Source organism: Pituophis catenifer, unplaced genomic scaffold (genome assembly GCF_029215685.1).
Source record: "Pituophis catenifer annectens isolate HBS135680 unplaced genomic scaffold, rPitCat1.0.hap2 SCAF_2, whole genome shotgun sequence".
Lineage (NCBI taxonomy): Eukaryota > Metazoa > Chordata > Lepidosauria > Squamata > Colubridae > Pituophis > Pituophis catenifer.
In genome coordinates this window covers 269480148-269493879 of record NW_027256882.1, presented here as the reverse complement: position 1 = coordinate 269493879, position 13732 = coordinate 269480148, and the positions used below count along the sequence as shown (strand labels likewise).

General features: G+C 37.6%; 1 protein-coding gene across 3 annotated transcripts in view; it reads right to left on the bottom strand.

Moving 5' to 3' along the window:
- The window catches only part of PLPP1 (phospholipid phosphatase 1), a 74524-nt gene that overhangs the window by 38051 nt on the left and 22741 nt on the right, over positions 1–13732 (bottom strand). The window contains exon 2 of one of the 3 annotated variants that reach the window (XM_070938873.1): positions 8244–8395. The exons of the other annotated variants lie outside the window; for them this stretch is intronic. Coding sequence (XP_070794974.1) covers positions 8244–8395 — 152 coding nt within the window. The remainder of the gene's footprint in view (positions 1–8243; positions 8396–13732) is intronic. 3 annotated transcript variants of the gene reach the window in all.

Here is a 13732-nt window from a genome sequence, read left to right as displayed (position 1 = left end):
AGTAAAAATATTATTATTTAGGCCAGCCCTGCTTGTTGGAATAGTAATGTTTTTAGGGCACGGCGAAAGGTACGCAGGTCTGTAATCCTACGAATCTCCGGGGGCAGCTCATTCCAGAGGGTAGGGGCCCCCACAGAGAATGCTCTCCCCCTGGGGGTCGTCAGCCGGCATTGTCTAGCTGACGGCACCCGGAGGAGCCCCTCTCTGTGGGAGCGTACTGGTCAATGGGAGGCTATTGGTGGCAGAAGGCGGTCTCGTAGATACCCAGGGCCCATGCCATGGAGCGCTTTAAAGGTGGCAAGCAACACCTTGAATCGCACCCAGAAGACCGGAAGAATGGACAAGATACTTAATTTTGTCCTGAAATATTATTTATAGTTTAAATTATCTGGATCCTTTTCAATCTGGCTTCAGACCCGGCCACAGCATGGAAACTGCTTTGGTCGTGCTGATGGACGATCTCTGGCGAGCCCGTGATGGGGGTCATTCCTCTATCGTGGTGCTACTTGACCTTTCAGCAGCGTTCGACACCATCGACCATGGTGTCCTACTAGACCGACTAAGGGAGCTGGGAGTGGGAGGCACCATGTTATAGTGGTTCTCCTCTTATCTCTCTGGTCAGTCACCAGAAGTCGACTCCTAGGCCCCTTGTTTGTGGGGTGCCTCAGGGCTCAGTCCTCTCCCCCCTTCTATTTAACATCTACATGAAACCGCTGGGGGAGATCAGCCGACGATACGGGGTGGGATATCAGCAGTATGCCGATGATACCCAGCTGTATATCTCCACCCCGCATCATTTCAGTGAAGCAGTGGATGTGATGTGCCAATGCCTGTGAGAATCTGGATGGGAGTAAACAGGCTCAGACTTAACCCAGACAAGACCGAGTGGCTGTGGGTATTGCCTCCCAAGGACCATGTCGATTGTCCATCCTTAATCCTGGGAAGGGGGGAGAAGTTGCCCCCTCAGAACAGATTCGCAATTTGGGTGTCCTCCTTGATCCACAGCAGAGACTAGAGCAATATCTGGCAGCTGTGGCTAAGGGGACCTTTGTACAGGTTCGCCTTGTACACCAATTGCGACCCTATCTGGATCGGGAGGCTCTTCTCACAGTCACTCATGCCCTTGTCACTTCACGGTTGGATTATTGCAACGCGCTCTACACGGGGCTACCCCTGAAAAGTGTTCGGAGACTACAGTTGGTCCAAAATGCAGCCGCTCGAGCAGTCGTGGGTGCACCTAGGTACTCCCACATTACACCAATCCTCCGTGAGCTGCACTGGTTTTCTGTTGGTCTCCAGTCACAATTCAAGGTGTTGGTTATTACCTTTAAAGCCCTATATGGCTTAGGGTCGGGCTATCTTTGAGACCGTCTTCTACCGCATAGCTCCCAACGACTGGTAAGATCCCACAGAGTTGGCCTCCTCCGGATCCCGTCAGCTAAACAATGTCGCCTGGCGGGTCCGCCGGGGATGGCCTTCTCTGTGGCTGCCCCAGCTCTCTGGAATCAGCTACCTCAGGAGGCCAGGACCGCTCCCACCTTATGGCCTTCCGGAAAATGGTGAAAACCTGGCTTTTCTGGCACGCTTGGGGCCGTTGATCTCACAACTGCGATCTTGTGAGATCCGGCCATGAGTGGTGTGTATGGGTTTTTAACGTCTCTTATTGTATATTGTTCATCCTGTCTTTGGTATAAGCTGCCCAGAGTCCTCGGAGAGTTGGGCAGCATAGAAATACGAATAATAAAAATAAAATAAAATAAATATATTATGTCCTACTTGTTGCATACAGTTTGATTACCACCTTGTCAGTTTCAGGGCAGGGATTTAATTAGCATTATTGTCAGACTATCATTTTGTGGCCACAGAAACTCCTCAGTCCAATCCAGTTAGCAGCATTTTACTTGGTTCCATCCAAGCAACTTGTTTAATTGCTGGTAGCTATTTCAACCCTTATGCAGGGCTAAACATTTTGAATTAGTTTTGAATTCTTATGTGATTTGCTCATCTCTTTGGTCCGTAATTTAAACAGAAGAAAAACAGAAGATGAGTTACATGGTTCTTAAATTTAGTGAATTTTATATCTCTCTCTGAATGTGTGATAAAGGTGACTGGAGATATCAACTGAACTTCAGCGATGTCTACAAACCAGTATCAATGGTAGTAATGGGTGGCTATTTATTGTCTTCAAATGTTTTATGATATGGTGTCCCTTAAAGTTCTCCCATTTTTTCTGTTACTCAAAAGTCTTTCACAGAAATAACAGTAGCAACTAAATTCAATATAACCCTTTTCTGGATGAGACACCAAGAAGAAGCATCTTGTATCAGGAGCCGTAGAAGTTCCATTTCAGTTTCTAGAATGTTTGATAGACGTTCAGAAGCTAAATGAGTCAGAATGTTATGCTTTATTAGTTGGGGATGTAGAAATAATATTGACTGGAAGGAAAAACATTAAAATTGCCTCTCCATCTTCCCTACGTGTTGAGATATTACAGGCTGCCAGGGTGGAATAGAATCATGTATTTCTACAAGATATTGTAGCATATGGGTGTTAAACTTAAGGCCCGCGGGCCGCATCCAACCCATGAGGTGCTTAGATCTGACCTCACGAGGCCGGCCTGGAAACAGTGAAAATGGAGTTGGGTGAGGGGCGGCTATCAAAACAAACAAAATGAAAGGAGAAATGTTTCCCCTTTTGCATTTGAGCACGCAAGAAGGGACAGGAAAGGAGAAAGAAAAAGAAGGGAAGATGGGAAGAGAGTAAGGAAGGAAAAATAAGGAAAGAGGGGAAGGAAGAAGAAAGGAGAATGAAGAGGGAAGGAAAAAGAAAAAGGAAAGAAGGAAGATTATGGTGAGTGAGGGTCTCAGGGAAGTCCTGCCTTTAGCACTTGGCCACCACAGGTGCCCACCCTAGACAAGTGAAATCAAGCTGGCCATGCCCACCTCCAGCTCTCTGAGGTCAAACATAACCCTGATGCGGCCCTCAACAAAATAGAGTTTGACATGCCTGCTGTAGCATATTCAGTTACAGCAATCTTCATTAAAAGGCATTGTGCCTATGTAGGTAATCACAAGACATGATTTCTATTATGCCCCATGAAGTGTTCTTTTTACAGCTTGTCAAAATTTAACAATGTGGCTACTCACTGAATTAGTGTTCTTATTATATCTGTGCTGCAATGTTTATAATAATATGTCTCACTATGAAATATTGCTTTTAAAGATCCTAAGGAGTGAGTAGGCCTAGCTTCCTTTATAACCCATTCCTGAGTGATTCCCTGGAATCTACTTGCTTCCTGACAGCTTGATGCTGAAAATAAGGTTATGAGCCAACAAGAACTAAAAATGTCACCATCTCAGATAACAGCGTATAATTTGTTCAGTAAGGCATAACATATCTGAACTTAGGTATGTCATGGAACAGAGGTAGCCTAGGTTTGCTGAAAATACTTGGTAATTGTTTCTCAGGCTACAAAAGATCAATACCAAAATATTTTATGGACATTTCACTCCATGTGGCAGCAAGAGTTTGTCAGTCCAGTTATTCAATCTGATTAAGAACATACATATCTGAACTTCAAAACTTAATACTTTTCTTGTTATCATGGTCATTCAGATTTTAGCAGCCCAAATATAGTTTGCCTACTTTCATTTCATCTTGGAAAATACTTGATCTTGCTTTTTCCATCTTCATGATGTCTACATTTAAAGGCTTTTTACTTAGTTAAATGCTGTAATCTATTGTTCACAAAATGCATCTGATTTTCAGAGGCAGAACAGTCAAAAAGCCAGTTCTAGGCATTGAGATATATTTTCCATTAAGTAGAATACAGTATGTACTAAATATATAGATTAGATAGTTAATAAGACTGGAAAAATCCAGACTGGAAGACATCTGTCTTTAAAAATACATATTTGGGGTGGGGGGTGGAATAAGGTTAGAATGATTTCTCCATTTATGTGCTTCATATTCCACACAGGTCTAGGTGTTTTTAATAAAAATAAAACCACAACAAATTATTGGATTATTCTTCAAGCTCTCCAGATGACAATTAAATTACCTAATTCTGATTTATTTTCTACTCAACATATAGACGAAGCTAAACATAATGAAATGCCTGTACTTATTCATTCATTCATTTATTTATTTATTAACTTACTTATTCAATTTCTATAGCAATTTCTAAGCAATCTTGGACTAACATACTAAATTTCACTGTTTTGAATTATTTTAATACAGTTTAAGTTTTTTTCTATTATACAATTCTACACAAAAGTTTAGGCACACCTAATAAAATTATATATTTCAATGAATCTGTAAGTAAACAGAATTTGACAAAACTTGTACATGAAACAAAGGTAAATGTGACATATTTCTATAAATCTGAACATATGCTATTTTTTATAAACAGTCATTACTTTATTCAAAATAAGAAAATAGTGCCTATGGCAAGTGCAATACTCTGACACTCCTTCGATTTTTACCACCTCCTTTGGCAAAAATCAATAGTTCCTGAAAAGGAAAAGAGGTTGGATATTTCAAGACAAGGATTTGGATCATACCTCCCTATCATCCATAAAGTACTTAAAGGGGGGGGGGATCAAAGTTTTGGAATGTCTTCATATTCCTCCATCTTGAATAATATTCAAAATAATATTTGAATAATATTGAATAATATTCAAAACCTGTAGGAGCTCTCAAACAAGCAATGCATGCAAGGACACATTAAAATATTTTTAAACTTGGGAAGAATGGGGGGGGGGGGGAACTAAAATGCAAAACCAGAATGATTTGGAAACTATTTATTTCTGTTAAAAGGGGTACAATAAAGTACTGACAGAAAGGGTGTCCAGTTTTCCATATCTGCCATATTTATTGTTTTCTTATTTGGAATCTGTAAACAATTGCACATAAATAGTCAAGTATGCATTTGAGTAAATGCATACTTGACATTGTACTGTATGTCAGTTTCTGTTTACCCAGGGATTTCCTGAAACATACAGTTTAATCAAGGGTGCCTGAACTTTTTCATAAAACCATGTTTCCTCTGCTTATATAGTTTGAATGAGTCTTTGATAGGACAACATTACACTAGAAGTCAAGAAGACTAGCATTTTTTTTTTAGAAACTCAGTTTTCAACAAAATATGAATACAGAAAATCAGGTGAAAATCCACCAAACGGCTTTTTATAAATGCTTCGTGAGTTGGAACAAACAAGGCAAATCTTTTCCTTTTTAGTTAATGTGGTCATGAACCTTGAGAAGACCCTTGACTAAAATGGTTTGAAACTACTTTTAGAATAAGTCACTAGTAAAATAGCAAGTTCTGGAAACTACTGAGATCAAGCTATTTTTAGTTAAACTCAAAATAGCAAAAGAACAGAAATCAGAAGGAAAGATTAATCCATTCACTTATGCTACATTTCTGCTGCAAAAATGTAAATCATATTATTTTAAATCATCAACAGCCACTTTTCCCACATCTTAAAAGGCAGTAATAAATGCTGTCTCTCTTTCAATATGTACACATCTGGGATAACAAAATGGACATACAAGGCATTTATCCACACTGTCATTAAGAAAAAGGCCTGCTTCTATGTCATAACTATTGTACAATCATTTTTTCAGTATAAGAAAAAATCTTACTAGAAGTAAGCTAGACCAGGGGTGTCAAACTCGATTTCATTGAGGGCCGCATCAGGGTTGTGTTTGACTTCAGGGTGCTGGAGTGGGCGTAGCCATGGTGGACGTGGCCAGCTCGACGTCATCCTTGTCAGGGGTGCCTTTGGTGGCCCAAACGCTTTGCCAGCGAAAACGGGCTTCCGAGCTGGGACAGCCTCCTGCAACTCCTTCGCTAGCAGAGGCACCGCAGGCCAGTCCTTTGCTTTTTCCAGGGTGGCCCCGCGGGCCAGATCTAAGCATCCTGCAGGCCAGATCCGGGCCCTGGGCCTTGAGTTTGACACCCCTGAGCTAGACTATAATAAATGTGCAACATAATATTAGGGATCCACAATCATCTATCTCAATGCATTAAAAAATAAAATTCAAATATCACTATGAGGTCCAATTGATTCATTTAGCAAACACAGGAATGGTGACAGATGGAACTCCAACAACATTCTCTCTATAGAGATCATTATTTTATTTTTGTCCTCTATAATGGGAACACTAACAGAAAGAGGGAGGGAGGGAGGGAGAAATTCCCATTAAATTAAACAAGTTGGCAGCCTCCTATAGCTCTAGTTGCAGCTGTTCCAAGTTGCTTAAATAGCTAATTTAAAATAAAAGGCAAACATACAAAAATATTAAATACCACAATCATTCATCATCTAGGGTCCTAAAGGAGATCCCATGTAGCTTACAGATTTTGGCAGCTGGAACCAATGAACTTTTCACAAAGGTTCAAATGACATAAAAAGCACCATTCTTGTAATGGCCATTTTAAGCAGTTTTCTTTCTTTCTCTTTGAGAAAAAAAAGAAGTTGGCATATTTTACATAACAAAGGAAGGGTGGACAGGTGGAGAGAGAAAATAATATTTAGTGTATCCTCAGGACTGTCAGTGAGTAAAATAAAGAGAAGTACATTTAAAGATTCAGTCATTGTATGTTTATTTGGATCCACTTAAGAATGAATCACACTGTAATGAGAAATTAAGAATAAATGCTATGCAGTATTCCTGTACACAAAGTCCTGAGCAAGGTGATATACAGACCAAGATAACTGTCACAGAAACTATTTTCATTTGAAGTTATTATCTCATTTTTCAAGAGGAAAATCTTCCAGCATGGCTTACCACTTTTTAAAGTAATTTTTTGCTTCTAACCTTATAACTGAATATATAACAAAAAGGAAAAAGGTGGGGAGATAAAGGGAGAGTAAAAAAGAAACTTAAATAGATCATAAGATTACAAAAAGTCACAGCTAGGTGACACAGAAATGGGTGAGATAGCCTGATGATTTCCAGTAGGTGATAATTCAGGGAGACAAAACGAAATGATCTTTAGCAGAGTATATGGGACCAAATGTTTACTCCCTCTTTCTTTCTGGTTGTGCTAAAGATGCTGATCTTGTTTGAATTTCCTCTCAGCTTTACACCAAAACAAAGTCTTCCTCTCTTTATCCTTCTTTGTGGATAATTTAGTCCACAAAAAGAATCAAGAAATAGGGAGGATACAGTTGGGAAGGACTGCAATCTCTTGTTTACAGATTAAGTATATAAAATAATTCCTCAAGGATTTCCTGTGGGACTTAATTTTGGATTTTTGCCCTACAGGAAATCTACCAGGAATGAACACTAGCTTTTAAAAATCCACAAGATCATGGGCAGGGTGACCATGAGCCAAAACGAAGTGTCCATGCTTCTCCCAGATCAAACTGCATGATGGGTGTAGGATGGGGATCTTATTTACTTTAGAAATAGTGGAGAGGACAAAAATATTTACAGAGCTCAAATATTTTAAGTGCACTATATTTATTCAGGGAGGGGAAGAGGGAGAGGAGGAAGGGAGGAGGAGGAAGAGAAGGAGGAGGAGGAGACTCTTCTCAGATAGCTCCTGTTACTATTAGTAGAGAAAAGTTCCATCTAGCCATTTGCCAACCATAATTTTTTTTTAAAAAAAATGGTAATTGGCCAGATTGGAAAAACATGTCTCAAACTGAAAAAAGAAGAAAGTGTGTGAGGTTATCCAGATTTACTTTTACTACAATCCTGGAACATGATATTGGACTTGGATTTCTCCTTCTATGGAAATTCCAGAGTAAATGATTCTCCAGATCAGAATATGTCAAAGATGATAAAGATGTTTACAAAAGGACACTGACCTGGACAATGCCTTTATAACTTCAGGGGTAGAGTATGCAATATATGGGACTGATCATTTTCAGCTACAATTTTACTACTTCTTCCCTGTACATATTTTTCAAATTAAACAATTTAAACCTAGTATTATCTCCTCTAATTCCTTCCCATAAAATAAGACTTATACAGCATGCAAACAGGTTAATAAAAGCTTTAAGAAACATTGCATTTTGAAGTTTTAAAAAATGTAGAAAAATTCTGTTAACATTAAAAAAAGAAATAACACCCTCCATCTAAAACAATTTCTTCTTATCCGAATGAAAGGCTTAAATCAGTGGTATCTTTCTACCGGCCAAGCAAGCACCGTCCTTGATATCATATTTACTCAAAAATACAAGCTATGACAAATAGTCTAATGGAGGAAAATGAGGGATAAAACTTACAACAATTATATCGAGAGGAATAATTATCCCCGCTAACAACTGATATGAAATGGTGTCATCTTTGTAAGGGTACTGGATGGATTCATCATTACAGAACAGTCCTCGTTTGAAGGGAGCACCCCTCGCAGTCAGAATTGCAAAAGGCAAGGCAGCTAGCAAAAAGAATAAGATAATTGTGTTATACAGGATGTTTTAGAAATGTTTAACCCCAAATCTTTCTATCCAGAATCAGGAGCAAAGTCATGGAAGCAACATGCAGCAAATTGGATTATTTTCTATACATAGTTCTGTGAAACATACTTTGAGGCTTATAGTATAATAAAAGCTATTGTAGGGAATAAGTTGAACTTGTCTGACTTCTCTTCACCCATATAAATAATTTGAAATCTACATTCAATTATAGCAAAAGCTGCATTGTTAGATTCTCCACCCACTCATTTGTTTCTTACTGATAAATTAGACATTTAGGATTTTTTCCAAGTCAGGGTTTTTCCACAGAGACAGGAACTTGCAATTTGAAAATGTGATTAGTAAATACACCAAATATATCAAAGCACGATATAAGAAGAATTAAGCAGAAGAACATGGAAAACTTGGTCACTGATTTTATTGTAAAATGCATAGGACATTACTGTTTGCTTCTTTCTCAAACATTTTCTCCATATATTCATCTAACATGAACCTAATTTTATTATAATTAACATACAAGAGAGAAATCCGTAATTATAAAAATGGTAGAATTTGAAAACCTGAGCTTGAATGAGTGTATGTACCACATTTAATTGGCTTTGGCTTAAAGCAGGGCTGTCAAATTCATGGCCTGTGGACCGGATACGTCACACACTGGCCACACCCATGCCCAATTTAGTGAAGAAGAAAAAAATCCCGATACATCACGTGATACCGCTGTGACGACACAAGTTTGACACCTCTGGCTTAAAGGAATCTGGTGGCTACTGAAGAATTAGCTGCCGCAGTAAATCAAAAGAAAAATAAAGACACCTGCCAGGAATAGGGCTCAGTCCTGCTTCACCCAAAGACATAATATGCTTTCAATTTAGCAGGCAAGAAAATACAGACTGGTGGAAGCTGTAATCTAACACATTTGGGCAGATTAGGAAAGGTTGATCTAAGATTAAAATCTGTAATTCAGTGTGCTGCAGAAACTGCACCGTGCTTTCACTGTACGAGAAATTAAGTAAATTCTAGAACCAAGAATGTGGTATCAAAATATTGCCTATGTTCAGTCTAGCAGGAAAATATTAAGGAATCCATCTCAAAACCAAATGTTTGAAAATCAGAATAAAGCTTTACTTGCTTAAAAAAAAAAGTGAATTCCCTCAATTCTTGCTAATATTCATGATGGTTTCTTTATAGCAACAAGGAAGCAGTTTGCTGTTGCATTCCTTGGAGATATTTTTTAACTTCACATTCCTGATTTCATATAGAAAAACATCTATAAAAGTTAAATGAAAGTATGTGTACCTATAAATGCCACAGAATAGTTTCTAGATATTAGTAAACAGCATGAACCTGAATTATTGCACTCTGAATACACAACACCATAATCTACTACCAACCATTTAAAGGTTTGTTCTCACCAGATCTAAAAAAGTATCGGCTATAAGACTAATTCCGTATACTAGAATAAACTCATGTCCAAACAGTGTTTAGGGTTAAATATAACTGGAAAGTTCCACAATTAAGTTGGATCAGACTTGTTTCCATAAAACTATTACAGAATTCCAAAGACACAACCTTGGACTCAAAAAATAGAGGCATTCATTAATGTCCCCACAAGACAGAAATTATTTTTACTCAGCAAAACTGTTAAATGTTAAATAAAAAGCCAGAATATTCTCTGGGATCTTGAAACTTAAGTATTACTCCCCCCCCAGAAGCATTTACACATTACCCAAATTTCATTCATTGCTTAATAAAATGCAAACACTTTGGACATGGTGCAAACTGGGAAGGTGGAGCAAGAGACAAATCACGATCACATATTACACACAGTGGAATTAATTTTAGATATATAAAATATGATGAAAAGAAAGAAAGGCGCAATAATTGTAATCTGTGATAAACTGTTGGTTCATGGTTATTCTTTAAACTGCTCTCTAGATTCTAAAAAGTAGCAGTGATGCAGCTTGATATGGAAAACATTATCAGACTGCAAAAAATCTCAGAAGTGAGCATATATATAGACAACAGAAAAAGGTCAATTCTTCATAAGGAATACACACCTAAGAACCTCTTCAAGGAGTTCTCTCAGACTCACTTTTTAGAAGATTTCACCATTTTTGATACATACATAGTCCTCTACTTAGGCTCACAATTGGAATCAGAATTTCCATTACTATGACGATTGTTAAGTGAATTACTGCAGTTGTTAAGTGAATCACGGTTGTTAAGCGAATATTTTTTTTTAAATATTTTTTTAAATATGGCTTCCCTTATTGACTTTCTTTGTTGGAAGGCAGCTGGGAAGGTCACAAATGGTGATCACAAGACTCCAGGACAACCATCTTAAATCCATGCCGGTTGCCAAGCACCTGAATTTTGATCATGTGACAGTGGAGATGTTGCTATGGTCGTAAGTTTGAGGACCAGTTGTAAATCATTTTTTTAGTGCCATTGTAACTTAGAGCAATCACTAAACAAAATATTTTAAGTCAAGGATTACCTATATTTTCAACTCAAGCTGCAATATGTTCCACTGGGCTTTTTTGGTTGCTCCGGTCAAATCTACCACTGAATACATTGGCAAAAGCATTTAAAATGTATTCTACTGCAAAGTTTAGTTTTATTTGCATTAGCTATAATATTTTGATGAAGAAACACTTGAACGGGAAATGCTAAGATTTATTCATGGTATTATTTATTTACACCCTCTTAGAGGTGTTATTTTATTCTTGCAAAATATTGCTATAGTGTAGGGAAGATTTAAAAACTGTGACATACCTCAGGGCTCTCAGATATGGTAGCTATTAAATCAAAGTGTGTATCATTCGTGTCCAATTGATTACAAGGTATTGCCTGACTAGCCAGCCACAGGAAAGTTCTAAGAACCTCTTAGCTTGTTTTTCAAGTTCACCATTAAAAAAATTTTTTTTTTTGAATTGCCTTATTTTGTGTAATTTAGAAATGTGAAATGTGATTATATTAATATATATAATCCCCCCCCTTTTCTGCTTGTTTATTTTATTTTGCTGTTTTTTGTTAACTAGGGTTCCTGTATTTTGTGTAAGTTTTGTGTATTTCTTTTTGTGGTTTTCTTTGTATGTTGTGTTCTTTTTCTGTTTCTTTCTGTAAAATATGTTTAAAAAATAAATAATTTTTAAATGGAAAAAATCAGTACCATTGTGCAAAACAATTCAATAATCCTCATGAATTATGAGAATCATTGTGTTTCAAAGAAATATATCAACTGCATACTTAACAGGAAAATACAACCAGTCTTCATGCCTGAGCTACACACCCAGAAATCATATTTTACAGGTCTCACCACTTCTCATTTCTATTTATTGTTCTAGCCTAACATAAACCTGAGACAAGTTCTAAGTTCAATGAACAAAATCCTCAGATTTTTGAAATGCATAATTCTATAAAGGGCACATTTTGTGTAGATGTGCGTCTTTATATGAAAGAATCTTAATAAACTGATGAGAGCCTTAACAGATATATTTACTGAGTCAATGGAATTAAACTTTAGAAAAATAATATATTACTATTTTCCATACACTGAGTTTCCATTATATATTTAGCTAAATTAAAGAACCTAATGAGCTCATTTACATTTTGTGCAAATCTTAGCTAGGCTTCATTTATGTGTGGCTTGGTGTGTTGAATGGATGAAGTCCATTTGGTTAATTTATGATGTATTGTATATACTTTGCAAACTCAGGCAAAAAGTTAATTCAGAAACTAGGTTAAACATGCTCTGTGAACACAACTATGACTAACCTGAGATACACATGCCATTCACCTAACTAACAAATCTGCAAATGAGAATCTGATGAAGTTATAGCCAAGACATAGACATAGAACTCATATTCTCCATCAGTTTGTAAAGTATCAAACATTGGTGGGATCATTTTCAACAGCAGGGCATTTTCTATTTGCTATTAGTTCTCACTTGCAATCCATCAGTTTCCCCATCTTTCTTTAGTTCTTTCCATCAGCCACTTTGAACAAAAATAGACAAGTGAGATCTACAGTTAAAGCATTACAGTGAAGCATTATTAAATTGGCAGTTTTCCCAGTATCTTAAATTCATTCCCCATCTTACAATGTATGTTGAATCCTTCTGTTGTTAGGTCCCCAACCCCATATTAGCTTTTTCTATCCACTTTATAGCCTTTTGGATTTTTGCTACCATCTCAGTAACACTTACCCCTAAACGCAGGTAATAAAAGGAATGATGTAGCATGCAATCAAGCCCTAACTTGTTTGGGAAACTATAATGTTACCACACCACACCATTCCTAGCTAAAGCAGTAGCATTCAAAAGGCTTTTGCAATCCATTACTAAACTGTGTAGCTGTCTCAGTGGTTAAACTTTTTCCATTTAAAGGCCAGAAAAACTAAAGTTATTTGTTTAGCATATGTACACACTCCACCACATTGAACTCTATAACAGAATTACCTATGTCCTATGATGCTTGGTATGAAAAGAATGGTAAGTTAAGTATATTAGCACATTTAACCAAAGGATAACTTTGTACAATTACAGACGAGACAAAAAAAAGAATGAAGAAACTATAGCCTAGCAACGTTAAGAGGAAATTCTGAATGGCTTTCAGAGCATTTCTAATTCAGGCTTCAAAGATGCTTGGGAACACCCAGAACTACAAACATAGCACCTTTAAGCAGGTCTTCTCAAAAAATGTATAATCTTCCAGAATACAAGAGTAGTGCTGCTGTTCAAGACCCATTTTAATCCATCAATTATTTCCTTCCAGATGTAGCACCAAAAAAAAAAAAACCTTCCAAAAAGATTTAAATTCACTTTCTATTGTGGGAGAGATGCAGAGGGAGTAGTCCTTTAAGGAAAGTGTTCTGCTCTTACCTGTCTGCTCTTATGTGTGTGTGTGTCTGAGAGGGAGGGAGGGAGGGAGGGAGGGAAGGAAGGACAGAGAGAGAAAGAGAAGGAGGGAGAGAGAGAGAGGGAGGGAGGGAGGGAGGGAGGAAGGGAGAGAGAGAGGGGGGGGAGGGAATGAGAATGCACAAGCACCATAGTATTCCTGTCTGGCAAGGAGCTTAATGGAGCATTTATTGGAAGATGACATGGCTAGATGAAACCCTGTACATAAACACTCCTATTACAGAGCAAAGGTGTAGCATTTTTACATGTTCTGAAATGTTAATTATTTTCCTGTACCAGTACAAATAACAGCAAGCCCTCTAAAGCTGCTATCTAAATTGTACCAACAGAGAAACTTTTGCTAGAGTTAATATTGAGATGAGACAATTTCATAATTTCTAAC